Source organism: Carcharhinus amblyrhynchos, chromosome 1, assembly GCF_965287045.1.
Source record: "Carcharhinus amblyrhynchos chromosome 1, sCarAmb.v2.hapA, whole genome shotgun sequence".
NCBI lineage: Eukaryota > Metazoa > Chordata > Chondrichthyes > Carcharhiniformes > Carcharhinidae > Carcharhinus > Carcharhinus amblyrhynchos.
The window spans coordinates 84,515,989-84,532,930 of NC_137324.1; the positions used below are offsets into that span (position 1 = coordinate 84,515,989).

At 41.5% G+C, this 16,942-nt stretch overlaps 1 protein-coding gene across 5 annotated transcripts in view; it reads left to right on the top strand.

The window, feature by feature from the left end:
- LOC145349758 (BTB/POZ domain-containing protein KCTD8-like) overlaps positions 1–16,942 on the top strand; it is a 199,177-nt gene that overhangs the window by 99,840 nt on the left and 82,395 nt on the right. The window contains exon 3 of one of the 5 annotated variants that reach the window (XM_080198326.1): positions 13,365–13,381. The exons of the other annotated variants lie outside the window; for them this stretch is intronic. Coding sequence (XP_080054452.1) covers positions 13,365–13,381 — 17 coding nt within the window. The remainder of the gene's footprint in view (positions 1–13,364; positions 13,382–16,942) is intronic. 5 annotated transcript variants of the gene reach the window in all.

Sequence of the window (16,942 nt, forward strand, 5' to 3'; positions counted from 1 at the left end):
CCCTTACCAACAATGGAACAAATATCAAGACTAAGATCTTTAGAAAGTTCCTGTATAGTACTCTAGTCTGAAAACCTGTTTGAAAGTTCAACATCAGCATTGGACGTTTGGACTACAGCATTCTCAGCAGTGATAGGAAAGACAGCTGGGCCAGTACTACTTCAGATAGCTGCCCTGTGTTCAAATGTTTCACTTGATGCTGTTGCCATTTCCTTAGATTTAATACAGCATTTGTACACTTCTGTATGACAATATGTTCACTTTCTTTTATTGCAGCTTTTCTAACGTGTAAATCCCTCTCTAGTTTGATTGTGCTGTGTGACTGCAAATAGCTGGGTTTTTAGTTCATCCTTTTTTTAGGTAGTTAGGCTTCTCCAACTCTTGCTTCATTTTAATATTGCCAAGCTCCAACTGATGCTGCATTGTAAGTTTTTTTTTCAGCTCTGGAAGTTGGGGTGGCACAGTAGCACAGTGGTTAGCACAGCACCAGGGACCCAAGCTCCCAGTTTGGGTCACTGCGTGGAGTTTGTGTGCTCTCCCCATGTCTGCATCAGTTTCCTCCCACATTCTGAATGTTCTGGTTAGGTGCATTGACCTGAACAGGCACTGGACTGTGGTGACTAAGGGAATTTCACAGTAACTTCATTGCAGTGTAAATATAAGCCCTACTTGTGACTAATAAATAAACTCTATGTTAACTTTAAACTCTGTAGTTTATTTGCAATTTAGGGCTAAGAGGTAAAGTTCATTGAATGGGCCAATCCCTTCACCCTGTTTTTGACGGCATCAATTAAACTTTATCCTCTCAATGGCAATATTTTCACAAAGGCCAACAATGAGTCAAAGGCTCTGGTGGCATCTTCAATGGAGGCTGTCTCTTTGTTCATGTCTGTCAGGCAAGCATGTTGTCTGTTATGGTCCTGGCAGCGTGTAACAAAGTGTTAGTTTGATCTTTGTTTTTTTCTTCTTGTAAGACTGGAAGTATCAGGTACAACAACTTTGTCAATTTTGCCAATCTCAGCCTGTCTGGGGCCATCTATATTTTGAAATGATTCTGATGGGGCAAATAATCAGCCATTTTTCTCTGTGACTTATTTATTCCCACACTTCTTGTCTTGCAAGTTGCTGGCCTGCCCTTGTTATTTTGCCATCTCCAGTGTGTTTGCCAAGTTGGCCTTGAGGTCCTACCCCTGCTGAACTGCACTGTTCCTAGGATCCACTTGAGGCTGCCCTCCCCCCACTCCCCCAGCCTTGTCTAATGTTTCTCTATTCGCTTCAACATGGCTGCCAATATCCGTTACTGGGGTTTATCTTGGGTTTCATTAACTTCTCACTCTAAAGGAGATCTTGCTGGAGGCAATGAGTGGAATTTTCCTATTTTGAGACAAAAGGGCAGAATTTTCTGGCCATTCACGTAGGCAGGATTTTCTGGTCCTGCTGCAGTGAATGGAGTTTTGGCTGAGTGCCAACAGTTTTGCTGGAATTTAAACCATCCTGAGATTGTAATTCAGAGAGATTGGAATCAAAAATCCCAACGGTGATTCAATATCTGATCTGGTCATCTTGTAGTGTTGCATATTTACAATTTGTGGCAAAGAGGTAAAATTCATTGATGAATGGACCAATCTCTTTACCCTGTTTTTTGACAGCATCAATTAAATTTCACCCTCTCAATGTCAATATTTTCGTAAAGGTCAATAATGAGCCAAAGGCTCTGATGACATCTTCAGTGGATGCTGTCTCTTTGTTCATGTCTGTCAGGCAAGCATGTTGTCTGTTATGGTCCTGGCAGCGTATAACAAAGTGTTAATTTGATCATTTTTTTGTTCTCCTTGTAAGACTGGAAGTATCAGGTACAACAACTTTGTCAATTTTGCCAATCGCAGCCTGTCTGGGGCTGTCCATATTTTGAAATGATTCTGAAGGGGCAAAGAATTAGTCATTTCTCACTGTGATTTATTTATTCCCATGCTGCTTGTCTTGCATGTTGCTAGGCTGCCCTTGTTATTTTGCCATCTCAGTGTGTTTGCTAAGTAGGCCTTGAGGTCCTACTTCTACTGAACTGCACTGTTCCTAGGTACCGCTTGAGTCTTTCCCCTGTTTGCTGCTTCTCTATTGGCTTCAACACTGCTGCCACTATCTGTTATTGCAGTTTATCTCGGGGTTCATAAATTTCTCACACTAGAAGAGATCTTGCTGGAGGCAATGGGTGGAATTCTCCTCTTTTTAGACTAAAGACCAGGGTTTTCTGGCCATTCACACTGGGGAGATTTTCTGGTCTTGCTGCAGTGAATGGAGTTTTGGCTGAGTGCCAAATTCTCTGCCCTCCCTTGCAGCAGCAGTGGGGCATGAATGGCTGGTAAAATTGTATCCTACATGTGACGGCAGGCGGCTCCAGTGGTCCCTGTCATGTTGACCAGAAAGGCAGGATTCCGAGCCAGATTCTGCACTTGGAACCTCATTAAACATACACTATCAAGTTCCATTATTCTTCCATTGTTCACTTTCTTCATCCCCCTCCTTGCTCCTTTGGTTACCATCATGAACCCTCTCCCCACCTCTTTCCTTGTGCAGTGCTACTTCCACATTTCCCCCATTCGTCTTCATCAGGTCACTGTCCCCACCTCCTCCCTCACCTCGTGCTGCACCTCTGGTTGAACTTCAGACTTTTGTTGTGTTATCATGATTGGAAAAAAGCACAGATTTATTGGAATTTACATAAGATTTGAGTTTTATTTTTTTAAAATGGACACAACCCGCAAAGATGGCTAAGAATGTACAGTCAGCTATTGACAGGAATAACTGTAGGGTGATTCTCTAAGGGACAATAGAACCTCCTTCCTGTTTCCAGACAGGCTACTTCTAAAAGTATCCAAAGACTGAACCCCATCTCCGATAAAGACAAAGGGACATAATCACTACCTCATCTCAAAAGATCCTGGGTGCAATGCCTAGACATTCTAGTGGATTCCAATTTCCACGTGGAATATACAAAGAAGGTATTGAGAGTTAATTGAAAGAATTGCCTCAGTGTCTGTCTGACTGACTGTGTGTGTTTGAGGAAAAGCAGCTGAATGTTTTTTTTTCCAAACTGAAAATGTGTGATACAGTACCAGAAGTAGTACCTGCAAAAAATGACTCTCTCTCTCTCTCTGACTGCTACCAAATCACAGAACACTGAAATTGAAGAATCAATTATTCACCTGCAGTAGCCAACTCTATTAGGACCTCAAAACTGACTATCTGCTGACCACAGTCAACTCTACTGAACTCAATTCCTAATGGTGGTATGCTTCATCATCTACTCCTCAAAAGTCAAGAGCTGTTTCATATACCCATTTACTTATATTTATTGACTATTGGACTCAGTTCTCCCTTCTAATTTCAATGAATGCATATGCATGTGATTTTGCTATTTGTTTTTACCTTTTTAGTTGTTAATAAACTCACTCTGTCTTTAACTCGATAAAGCTTGGTTGAATTGGATAGAACCTTGATTAGGTCACATCTCGAATACTGTGTGCAGTTTATGTCCCCTTACTTTAGGAAAGGTTTTATTACCATAGAACAAAGATTCATCAGACCTATTTGGGCGATGGCAGGACTGTCCTATGAGGTGAGATTGGGGAAATTGGGCCTGTATTCTCTGAAGTTTAGAAGAATGATAGTTGATCTCAATGATAATGATAAAATACTTAAAGTGATAGGTTAGATGCTAGTAAAATGTTTCCCCTGGTTGGGAAATCTAGAACCAGGGGATATAATTTCAAAATAAGGTGGAAGCAATTAAGAAAAAATGAAAGCTTTTTTTTACTCAGAGGGTTGTGAATCTTTGGAATTCTCTATCCCAGTGGACTGTGGCAGCTCAGTCATTGAGTATGTTCAAAGCAGAAATTGACAGATTTCTGACTACCAACGACATAAAGGGATATGAGGATAGCATGGGAAAAAGACATCCTTCACAATGGCACTGAATAGCAGAGCAGGCTTGATGGGCTGAATGGCCTGCTCTCATGTTCCTAGATGACCCAAAGCATGACTGAAGAAATGAGTTATAAGAATTTATCAGGTTAGCAGGATGGAGGGAATTTATAAAGGTAGTTACAGAGAACATGCCTGCAAAATCTATCACCACCTGTGGAGGTGTATAGTGTGCAGATGGTCAGAACTGGAGAACTGGGGAAAATTGGGAGCAAGCTTAAGGCTTGAGAAGAAGCCATTGTGAAATACGTCAATATTAGTATCTCCAAAAACAATACTGAATTTGAAACAGTGCTTGGTAAACACAAATGATGAAGCTGTTTCAATGTATGAAAGCCATCACAAGAGATTTTGATGAGTGGTCTATCAAAACTCCAATCAAAATGCAATCATCAAGTATTAAGATATTTTCAAGAGTGAAGGAGAGTTCAGTGTTATTGTGCTACAGCTGCAATTTGATCCCACCTACACAGTTGCTGCCTAAGAAACTTTCTGTCTGTAGAAGAACTTGTCAAGAAGCACTAATGAGTCTGGTGAATTGCAACTTGAAACTTGGTGCCAGGACTGACTGGGTCTCTTCAGTAATGGTAATAAAAGGGAATCAATCCAAAGATAGGTGAAGTTCAGAAACTGTAATTTCTACTGTTGTAACAAGTAGAGCTGATCTCCTGTCTGAACTAATGATAACAACACTATTTACTGTCATAAATGCAAAGAATAGTCTTTGATAAGCTGTATGAGTTGAAGAATCAGGTCAGCTGACTAAGTTTTCAACACTGTTTGAAGATACAGAATGTTTTTTTGGAATCAGAACTGAGGTATTTCATCGCGGGTATTCTGAGGCCCTCCTGGAAATCTAGAGAGAATTGCTGGGGTGGGTGGTGAATAACTGCTGAATAAGATCACAATGGAAATAAGAACTCCTCTGGAGTGAGGTCAACAAAAAGGCATAACGTTGGATAGAGATATTCAAGTTAGACTAATACCAACTATTGTTAACATTGAACAGAGTACTTAGATTTTTTCTTTCTCCAATAACAAAGATGTCCAGTGTGTTCATTGAACACCATTCAGCATCAGTTTACTCCAGAATTGTCAAAAGGGGTTAGTTCTTCAGTGGAACAGTGACACACTGGTTAGCCCTGCTGCCTCCAAACCCAGGCTCCTGGGTACAGTTCTGGTCTTGGGTGACAGTCTGTGTGGAGTTTGCACATTCTCCCCGTGTCTGTGTGTGTTTCCTCCATGTATTCCAGGTTCCTCCCACAGTTAAAAATGTGTAGGTTAGGTGGATTGGCTGTGCTAACTTGCCCCTTAGTGTCATGGGATTAGCAGGGTAAATACCTGAGTAAGATTGTTGTCGGTGCAGGCTCGATGGGTGAAATGTCTCCTTCTGCACTGTAGGGATACTATGAATCTATGATTCTTTAATGCAGTTATCTACTCCAGCCCCACTTTCTGCTGTTTCCCTATATACTCTTTCTTTTTGTGTACTTAATGAATCCCATTTTAAATGATCTGATAATATTTGCCTCAGTAGGACAATTCTTGATGAAAGACGGCATCTAACATTGTTAGCTGTTAGACCTGCTCTTGTACTCTTTAGCTCTAAGTTGTTTCACCCACTAAGTATCTGAAAGCGCAAGCTGATAAATACAAAGTGAAGGAAACAAGGTACCTGGGACTTGAATGAATGAGGCAACAATGTGATATCTCTTTTAGTAATAAGGTTTAAGGATTGGGGATTAAACAGCGTAAGGGGAATTATCAGATACAGAGGAAAAAAGAAAGAGAGGGAAAGAAAGATTAAATTAAGCAAGATAAAGAACAAGAGACATTTTTTAAAAATTCCTAAGGAGAATCACAATCTGAAGAAATAGAACTCAAAATTTATAATACTTAATTATCAGGAGCAGAGAGATTTCTTGGCAGGCACTAATGCTTATCCTTTTGTTAAAAGTATACATACACTTACGTTGGGTTTTGTGTGTTTCTACTACACAAGTACAGCAACTTCAATCCATTCAACACATGTCAATGGTCAAGGCAGCAAGACGTTCTTTGTTAGTTTTGCTGAGTAACATTTTTGCTAATCTACCAGCAGAATGGCACAAAAGCACTTTTGGATATTTGCATTCAGCCGCTGAAATCAATGGGAATCTTGCACTCTTTCCACTCTTGCAGACATACTGAGCCCAGAGGAAGATGGTTGTGATTGCTGAAAGCTAACCATTTTAACTCCAGAATATTGCTGCAAGAATTCCTCAGGTTCATGCCCTTGACCTAAGCATGTTCAGCTGCTTCATTGATAACCTTTCCTTTATCGTAAGGTCAGAAGTGGAAATGTTTGCTAATGATTGCACAATGTTCAGTATCATTCACAACATCTCAGATACTGAAGCAGTTTCTTACTGCATGCAGCAAGACCATCCGTGCAGACGAGTATCATAATAAAGATCAAATCCAACTGTATAACCACTTCCTGTTAACTTTCAATGGCATCACCATTGTTAAATCTCCCAGCATCGACATCTTGGGGATCACCATTGACCAGAAATGGACTTCAACCCAGATAAATGTGTAGTGGTCCATTTTGACGGGTCAAATGGGATGAAGGAGTATAATATCAACAGTAAGACTCTTAGCAGTGTAGAGGATCAGAAGAACCTTGGGGTCCGGGTCCATTGGGCTGTTAAATCGGCCTCGCAGGTCGGGGATGTGGTCAAGAAGGCGTATGGTGTACTGGCCGTCATCAATTGAGGGATTGAGTTTAGGAGTCGGGAGATAATGCTGCAGCTTTATAAGGCCTTGGTCAGACCCCTCTTGGAGTACTGTGCTCAGTTCTGGTCACCTCATTACAGGAAGGATGTGGAAGCTATTGAAAGGGTGCAGAGGAGATTTACAAGGATGTTGCCTGGATTGAGTGGCATGCCTTATGAGGATAGGTTGAGGGAGCTTGGTCTTTTCTCCTTAGAGAGATGAAGGATGAGAGGTGACCTGATAGAAGTGTATAAGATGTTGAGAGGTATACATTGGGTGGATTTTCATCGGCTTTTTCCCAGGGCTGGAATGGTTGCTATGAGAGGACACAGGTTTAAGGTGCTGGGGAGAAGGTACAGTGGAGATGTCAGGGATAAGTTTTTCACTCAGAGGGTAGTGGGTGAGTGGAATCGGCTGCCGTCAGTGGTGGTGGAAGCAAATTCGATAGGGTCTTTTAAGAGACTTCTGGGTGAGTACATGGGATTTAATAGAATTGAGGGTTCTAGGTAAGCCTAGTAGGTAGGGATATCATCGCAACTTGTGGGCTGAAGGGCCAGTTTGTGCTGTAGTTTTTCTATGTCCTGTGTTCTATGTTCTAAACTTAACTCAGCCATGTAAATATTGTGGTTATGAGAATTAATAAGAGGCTGGGACTTCTGTCGTGAGTAACTCACTTCCTGACTCCCCAAAGCCTGTCCACCATCTACAAGACATTGGAGCAAAATGGAATATACCTCATTAGCCTGGATGACAGCAGCTCTAAAAAACATTCAAGGAACACAGCACCAGCTGGAACAAAGCAGTCCATTTGCCATCCCTCCAGCACATTAAATACTTAACCAATGTACCACCAGTGAATCCAAAATATGATGCGTACCATCTACAAGGTGCACCACATAACTCACCAACGTTCCTTTGACAACACATTCCAGAGCTACAATCCCTCACCGCCAGAAGAACAAGGGCAGCAGTTTAATGGGAATATCACCACCTGCAATTTCATAGAATCATAGAATCCCTACAGTGCAAAAAGAGGCCACTTGGTCCATCAAGCCTGCACTGACAACAATCCCATCCAGACCCTACTCCCATGTATTTACCTTGCCTCATCCCCTGACACTAAGGATCAATTTAGTATGGACAATTGACCTAACCTGCACATCTTTGGATTGTGGGAGGAAACTGGAGCACCCGGAGAAAACTCATGCAGACACAGAGAGAATGTCTGTGTGGAGTTTGCACAGTCATCTGAGGCCAGAATTGAACCCGGGCTCTATGAGACAGCAGTGCTAACCACCGTGCTACCATGCCGCCCCCTTCAAGTCACATCCTGATTGGGAACTATATCACTGTTCCTTTACTATCACTGGGTCAAAATTCTGGAATTCCATTTCCAACAGCATTGTGGGTGTTCCTGTATGGACCACAGTGGTTCACCATAACATTCTCAAGGACAATGGGGGATGAGCAATAAAAGGCTGACATGAACGAATAAGAGAAAAAAGTGTACTTGTCCCTTGCGTGGAGTTCCTGCGCTAAATTATTAAATAGCAGCAAATGACATTTGCCTCAGTGTTAATTTGATAATAAAATCTGGTTCAATAATTAAGTATGGTAGAGCATTCCAAGTTTCCGTGTTGCCTGTTACAAAAATGTTTTTGCTACCTTCCTGTTTTAATCTGCCAACAGATAATCCTCAGCGATCACCCAACCATTAGGAATAATCTTTACTTCTCACAGCCTTGAATAATTTTGGAAATCCTTGTCCACATATTATCAAGCAACACATTTGCCTGCTTACTGCTTTGGAATATGGATCAACATCATGTTGTGGACAATACAAGCATTAAACAATCAAATTATCTGGTTGGCGACTCCTTTAATACAAAGAAAATAAGGTTTGAAAGATTGAAATACTGTTATTTGGTGGTACAGTTTATATCATTTGAGCACCTTTCATGTCTTAAAACTAATATTGATTTAACTCCTTTTGATTACTGTTGCAAACTTTTAAGTACCCACTAATACTATGTTATACATGAGAACTGGCACAGGGATGAGTTTTGCCTCCACAATTATTTATTTTCAAATAAATTCTAATACTAGGCTTGTGATGACTACATATGAAGACAGTGACATGGCAATCAGTCACTGAAAGCTTTTATTTGCTTATAATATTACAAATATATCAGGGGAAATTTGTATTTGTCTATCTTTTCATGCTGAAAGCTAGGACAGTAAGCAGGCAAAAATTAAAAACAAAAAGTGCAGCATGTTGCCTGTCAGACTTGATTCTGTAAGCAGACTTTGAAATGGAGGCAAGTGTCTCCCTAAATCAGATGGGAGCTTTATTGCAACATTTAAATCAGGGTCCTGTGCTACTTGTTGGACGTTGATGCAATTTGTCTGTTACAGTATTTGTTGTGTCTCCTGGTGCTTTGTGAACACTATAATTTGATTATTGTCTTGTAATCAGTCTCAGGCATTCCTTATTCCTTTATCGATACGCTATTAAAGTGCCATTGAGGTGGCAGCATTTTGAAGCTCATGCTGCATTACGAAGTTATATGGAGAGAGCAACATTTTAAATTAAGACACTTGAAAAGCATCGGTCTCCAAAAGCTCTAAAGAGAATAGAATTCAATTTAAACATCTCACTTTGCAGTACAAGAGTGGCACGGTGGCACAGTGCCAGGGACCCAACTCCAGCCTCGGATCACTCTCTATGTGGAGTTTGCACATTCTCCCTGTGTCTGCATGGGTTTTCTCTAGGTACTCCAGTTTCCTGCCACAGTCCAAAGATATGCGAGTTAGGTGAATTGGCCATGCTAAATTTCCCCTTAGTGTCGGGGGGAATTAGCTAGGGTAAATGCATGAGATTATGGGGAAAAGGCTTGGATGGGATTGTGGTCGGTGCAGACTCCATTGGCCGGGCGGCCTCCTTCTACACTGTAGGATTCTATGATTCTCTGTATGGGTTAGGTTGATTGGCCATGCTAAATTGCCGCTAGTGTCGGGGGATTGGCAAGGTAAATGTGCGTGGTTACAGAAATAGGGCCTGAGGATTGTGGTCAGCACAAACTTGATGGGCCAAATGGCCTCCTTCTATATTGTAGGGATTTCATAGCTACAATTTTACTCGTGTGGATTCAGCTGTCCAGTCACAGTTCAGTGGTAAACTGATGAGGATACATAGTCTACTTCGTCAGAACTAGCTTAGATTAGCATATGGTTTATTACCAACTCATTTTATTCAGTACTTCATTTAAAGTATTAATTCTTAAAATCTTCACTCTGTTATTCCCCAAGATACCTGATTTTCTTTTGCTTTGTTAAAACTCCCTATATTTCTGAAGAAGTCAGCTGATTTTTCCCTTGCAGTCTGTCAGCCAAGCAATTTATTGTTTTGCAGAGAAGCTGCATTAAAGAAATTTTAATGGACTCGTAATACACTGTTATGAGACTAATGACATTTTATGAGCAATTAAAATATATACCTCACCTCAATCTGCTGGAAGTTTGATGTAGCAACCTTAAATGTACCTCTGTTCTTTAGAGAATTCTAATTGACTTTTAATTTGATCTTGGTTCACATTAAAATTTAATTCTTAAATATAAAAAAAGTAGAAACTGAATCGCAGTTCAGCTGCTGACTTTGACTGAAATGCTAAGCATTTGCATGTTGTGCAAAATATTAATCAGGATTACATCTCACCAGTCACATTTTAGATCAGTTTAACAAGACAGCAGATCGAGTCAACCAATTGTGGGTCTCACCTGCATGTGGTTAGCATTTACATCATGGGTATATTTTTATCGATATATGTACAGCAGAATTAAAACACTGAAGTTTAGATAGCCCAAGTAAATGCCAAGTTAGTTGATTACGGATGGGATAGTAGTAAGCAACTGGCTACAGAACTGTTCTGTTAATGAAAGGTAGTTAGTAATGGTTTCAATTGGTTAATGAGGGTGAAATTGGATATGGGCAGAGGTGCAAAACAGACAGTATTGCACTGGTCATCCATTATACACCCTGTCAGAATTCAATTCAACTGACTTCAATAAAACTGCCAACTGAATGGGCATCTGATGTAATTCAGCTTGTTGACTCTCCATTTCTGTCCAATTTCTCCCCACACTCACCTCCTTTTGATATTGTAGAAAGCATGGAGGCCAGGCAGGGGACACTTCTGAAGACTGTTTTTCCAAGCAAGGGACAAGAGGATGCATAGCATCTATGAAAGAGTACAATTTCAAGAGTAGGGGAGACAAAACTAAAAATGAACAAAAGTACCGTGTTACCTGTAAAGATTAACGTTAGGAACACCAGATACTGTTACAACTATGTTGCACTGTCACATGACTAAGACTGAGGTCTAGTGGGAAGCAGAGGTAGAACGTTGTGTAGAACACTGAGATATATGTAATCTACCAATAAGCATTTGGAGAGGTTTGACATGATCAGGAATAGTCAGCATGGATTTGTCAAGGGCAGGTCGTGCCTTACGAGCCTAGTTGAGTTCTTCGATAATGTGACTGAACACATTGACGAAGGAAGTGCCGTGGACGTAGTGTACATGGACTTCAGCAAGGCGTTTGATAAGGTCCCCCATGCAAGACTTCTTGAGAAGGTGAGAGGGCATGGGATCCAAGGGCCTTTGGCCTTGTGGATCCAGAACTGGCTTGCCTGCAGAAGGCAGAGAGTGGTTGTGGATGGGTCTTTTTCGGCATGGAGGTCAGTCACCAGTGGAGTGCCCCAGGGATCTGTTCTAGGACCCTTGCTGTTTGTCATTTTCATAAATGACCTGGATGAGGAAGTGGAGGGATGGGTAAGTAAGTTCGCTGATGACACGAAGGTCGGTGGTGTTGTGGATGGTCTGGAAGGATGTCAAAAGTTGCAGCAGGACATAAATAGGATGCAGGACTAGGCGGAGAAGTGGCAGATGGACTTCAATGCGGATAGATGTGTAGTCGTCCATTTTGGCAGAACCAACGGGATGAACGAGTACACTATCAAGGGCAGGAGTCTTAGCAGTGTTGAAGAGCAGAAGGATCTTGGGGTCCGGATCCACAGGACTTTTAAATCGGCCTCGCAGGTGGAGGATGTGATCAAGAAGGCATATGGTGTACTGGCCTTCATTAATCGAGGGATTGAGTTTAAGAATCGGGAGGTAATGCTGCAACTTTATAAGACCCTAGTCAGGCCTCATTTGGAGTACTGTGCGCAGTTCTGGTCGCCTCACTATAGGAAAGATGTAGAAGCTATTGAAAGGGTACAGAGGAGATTTACAAGGATGTTGCCTGGACTGGGAGGCATGCCTTATGAGGTTAGGTTGAGGGAGCTGGGACTCTTCTCCCTGGAGCGACGAAGGTTGAGAGGCGACCTGATAGAAGTTTATAAAATGTTGAGAGGAATAGATAGGGTGGATTCTCAGAGGCTATTTCCCCGGGTTGAAATGGTCGCTACGAGAGGACACAGATTTAAGGTGCGGGGAGGAAAGTACAGAAGTGATGTTAGGGGTAAGTTTTTCACTCAGAGGGTGGTGAGTGAATGGAATCGGCTGCCGTCAGTGGTGGTGGAGGCGAACTCGCTGGGGTCTTTTAAAAGACTTCTGAATGAGTATATGGGGTTTAATGGGATTGGGGGTTATAGATAGGTCTATAGATTGGTAGGTGTTGATGTGATCAGCGCAACTCGTGGGCCGAAGGGCCTGTTTGTGCTGTAGTGTTCTATGTTCTAAGACAGTTTTTTGCAAATAATAATCTATGGTAGCAATTCTAGGTAAAGCCAAAAGAAACAACATCTAGGCCCTGAAGTCAAGATGAAACATGGTGGCAGTTGCATAAAGACTCTGGAAAAACTCTGAGAGGACTGCTGAGCTGAAAGACTTGCAAATCTTTGGAAAAAGGACAAGGGAAATGTTTGAAGACTCACCTAAGAATGGAGCATCATGGCTGCTGCAGATGGAAGCAAACACACACATACTTGTAGTCTGGATAGCAGTTAGCACAACTCACAATTTACAAGCTAAACTATGGAAGAAGCAAAAGATGCAGAGGAGTCTGCGTTAACACTCCCAGAGCCTTTCCAAAGTGTGGTGCCTCACAACAGGCTTAACATTGAGACAATTAAAGGAGATATTCTCCAGATACGGAACAGCTTCAGGTCTGCATAAGAAGGAAGAAAAGGATCAGGTCAATACATCATTTGATGCTTTAGGGGCTATTGCAAGCAACAAATAGCAAGACAAAGAGTTTGTGAGGGTTCAAACTCATCTGATAAAGTCCTTCCAATATTCAGTGCATACTTTAATTCATGAAATAAATTGATAACTGATCTAGTGAAACTTAATAAGAGGAAACCAAAACCTGGTGAACGCATTAGTTCATTCATAAATAACCTGTATAGACACAGGGGAATTGTCACCTATGGGGTCCTTGGGATTTAATTATTAAACAATTGTATGGTAGTCAGGGTCTGAGATGAAACTCTATCAGATCTCTTGCAAATGCGGGAAAATTTAATACTGGCAAAGGCAGTACATAAAGCAATCTGACTAAGCTTAGGAAACGAAACAAGGTGGTCATTCATGGGGAACATAGAACATTACAGCTCAGTGCAGGCCCTTTGGCCCTCGATGTTGCGCTGACGTATGCAACCAACCTAAAGTCCATCTAACCTGCACTATTCCAATACCATCCATGTGTTTAGCCAATGACCATTTAAATGCCCTTAATTTTGGCGATTCCACTACTGTTGCAGGCAGGGCATTCCACATCCTCACTAACCTCTGAGTAAAGAACCTATCTCTGATATGTGTCTTATATCTATCACCCCTCGTGTTAGCCATCTCCATCTGAGGTAAAAGGCTTTCACTGTCCACCCTATCTAATCCTCTGATCATCTTGTATGTCTCTATTAAGTCACCTCTTAACGAAAACAGCCTCAAGTCCCTCAGCCTTTCCTCATAAGACCGTCCCACCATACCAGGCAACATCCTGGTAAATCTCCTCTGCACCCTTTCCAATGCTTCCACACCCTTCCTATAATGCGGTGACCAGAACTGTACGCAATACTCCAAGTGTGGCCGCACAAGAGTTTTGTACAGTTGCAACATGACCTCATGGCTCTGAAACTCAATCCCTTTACCAATACAACCTAATACACCTTACTTCTTAACAATCCTATCAACCTGGATGCCAACTTTCAGGGATCTATGCACATGGACACCATAATCTCTCTGCTCATCCACACTACCAAGTGTTTTATCATTAGTTCAGTACTCTGTATTCCAATTACTTCTTCCAAAGTGCATCACTTCACACTTTTCCGCATTAAACTCCATTTGCCACATTTCAGCCCAGCTCTACAGTTTATCTATGTCCCTCTGTAACCTGCAACATCTTTCTGCACTGTCCACAATCACCGACTTTAGTGTCATCCACAAATTTACTGACTCATCCTTCTACGCTCTCATCCAGGTCATTTATAAAATTGACGAACAGCATTGGCCCCAAAACAAATCCTTGCAGTACACCACTAGTAACTGAACTCCAGGATGAACATTTCCCCATCAACCACCACTCTCTGTCTTCTTACAGCTAGCCAATTTCTGATCCAAACTGCTAATTCACCCTCAATCCCATGCCTCTGTATCTTCTGCAATAGCTTACCACTTTACTGAAATCTATATACAACACATTAGCTGCTTTACCCTCATCTACCTCTTTGGTGCCCTTCTCAAAGAACTCAATAAGGTTTGTGAGGCATGACCTACCCTTCACAAAACTGTGTTGACTATCCCTAATCTAATTATTTCTTTCTAGATGATTATAAATCCTATCTCTTATAATCCTTTCAAAACTTTGCCCACAACAGAAGTAAGGCTCATTGGTCCATAATTACCAGGGTTCGCTCTACTCTTCTATCTTAAACTTGACAAATCTCGGTCTATTCCTTCTCCAAGAAGGGGACAACATTTGCTATCCTCCAGTCTTTTGGCACTATTCCTGTAGTCAATGATGACCTAAAGATCAAAGCCAAAGGCTCTGCAATCTCCTCCCTAGCCTCCCAGAGAATCCTCAGATAAATCTCATCAGGCCCAGAGGATTTATCTATCTTCATACTTTCCAGAATTGATAACACCTCCTCCTTATGAACCTCACTGAGGAGGTGTTAGCAATTCTGGAAAGTATAAAACTAATGTCCTTTGGAAAGAATTGAGTAATTCAATATGTTGGACATTAAAGAGAAAGTACAGTGAAGCAAAGGCCTGTGGAATCGGGAGACAGCATAACCAACCTTCATCTTGAAATACTGTCAGTGTGACAGGAAAACACTACACAGGGAGTAAGATGTCACAACTCTGGAAAATCACAACACTTTAAAAATGTCTGCCAATCTAAGATACAAGTAGATCAGAGAAGGAAGGAGAATGAATTTCAAGAATTCCAAGTGCCATAGAAAAAACAAATAACCTTCCCAGGAAAGATTAATAGAATGGAAAATATTTATTGAAGCATTAAATTAGAAGTTGATGGTCATCCCAAGCTAGAATTCAAGCCAGATACTGGCACAGGTATTTCAATATTTTCCAACTAAATTAGGTAGCTTAAAAATATTACATTCAGATGCTTCTCCATCCAGTTGCAAGGTCCAAGAAGGACTACAGTGAAAGGAATGAACTGAGATTTATCAAGTTTAAGATAAAAGGATAAAAACATTATTGAAAGTCATTATTGAGCAGAAAAACATGCTTGCAGCTGAGGCTTATTTACGAGGTTGATGAAATTGCTGATGAGCAGTCCAGTAATGTATTCAGGAAAGAATTCTACCCCTATTTTTTAGGCTTATGAAAGCCTAACACAAAATATCAGGTAACCCTCCAGAAGGATGCTAAGCCTCTATGTCTCTTCACAGTGCGGAATGTCCCTCACCTACCCTTTGACAAAGTCAAGGGCAGGGTTGAGTACATTTTACAACAAAGGGTCATCTGTCCATGCTGACAGTGGTGTTCTAGAAGGTCACGTGTGGACTTGATTCAATTAAACAGGTTAGTAGACTGTGAAATCCACCTGATGGCATAAGTGGATGACAGTCTTGCCAAATTAGCGAAAAGCGCCTTCTTCACAAAATTGAATGTTAACAATGGGTTTTGGCAGCTGCTTCTGAGCAGACAATTCAGATTGCTAATTACTCTTATCACTCAAATTTGTCATAATTATTTTAATAGGTTATTCTTTAGAATTGCTCTTGCACTTGAGATATTTCAAAGAAGAATGTTTCAGATCCAGGAAGAAGTAATCTGCCACCTTGATGACATTCTCATACAGAGCTAAGTGATCCCACAACCAATGGATCAGATTTAAGTTCTGCAGTCCTGCCACATCCAGCTATGAATGGTGGTGGACAATTAAACAACTCACTGGAAGAGAAGGCTTCACAAATATCCCCATCTTTAATGATGGAGGAGCCCAGCACATCAGTGCAATAGAGAAGGCTAAAGCATCTGCAACAATCTTGAGCCAGAAGTGCTGAATAGATGATCCATCGCAATTGCCTCCAGAGGTCCCCAGCATCACAGATGTCAGTTTTCAGCCAATTTGTTTCAGTACATGTGATATCAATAAACAGCCATGAGCATGCGACACTACAAAGGCTTTGGGTCCTGACAAGATTCAAGGCATTAGTACCAAATACTCATGCTCCAGAACTTGCTACACCCCTAGCCTAACTGGTCCAGTTCAGCTACAACACTAGCATCAACCCAGCAATGGGGAAAATTGCCCAAATATGTTCTATATATAAGAAACAGGACAAATCCAACTTGGCCATATATCATCCCATCAGTCTACTCTCAATCACCAATAAAGTGATGGAAAAGGTGACCGACTCCAAGTGCCATTGAACTCCAATTACCTCAGCAATAACCTGCTTATGGACACTCAGCTTCCGCCGGTGTCACTCAGCTTCTGACCTCTTGACTGTATCCCTTCCGCAAACATTCAATCCGTCCACCAAAAGGTGTACCATCTACAAGATGCACTACAGGAACTCACCAAAGTTCCTTAGACAGCACCTTCCAAACCCATGACTACTGCCATCTAGAGGGACATAAACAACAGATGTATGGGAACACCACCATATGGAGGTCTCCCTCCAAGTCATTCAACATCCTGACTTGGAAATATATCACCGTTC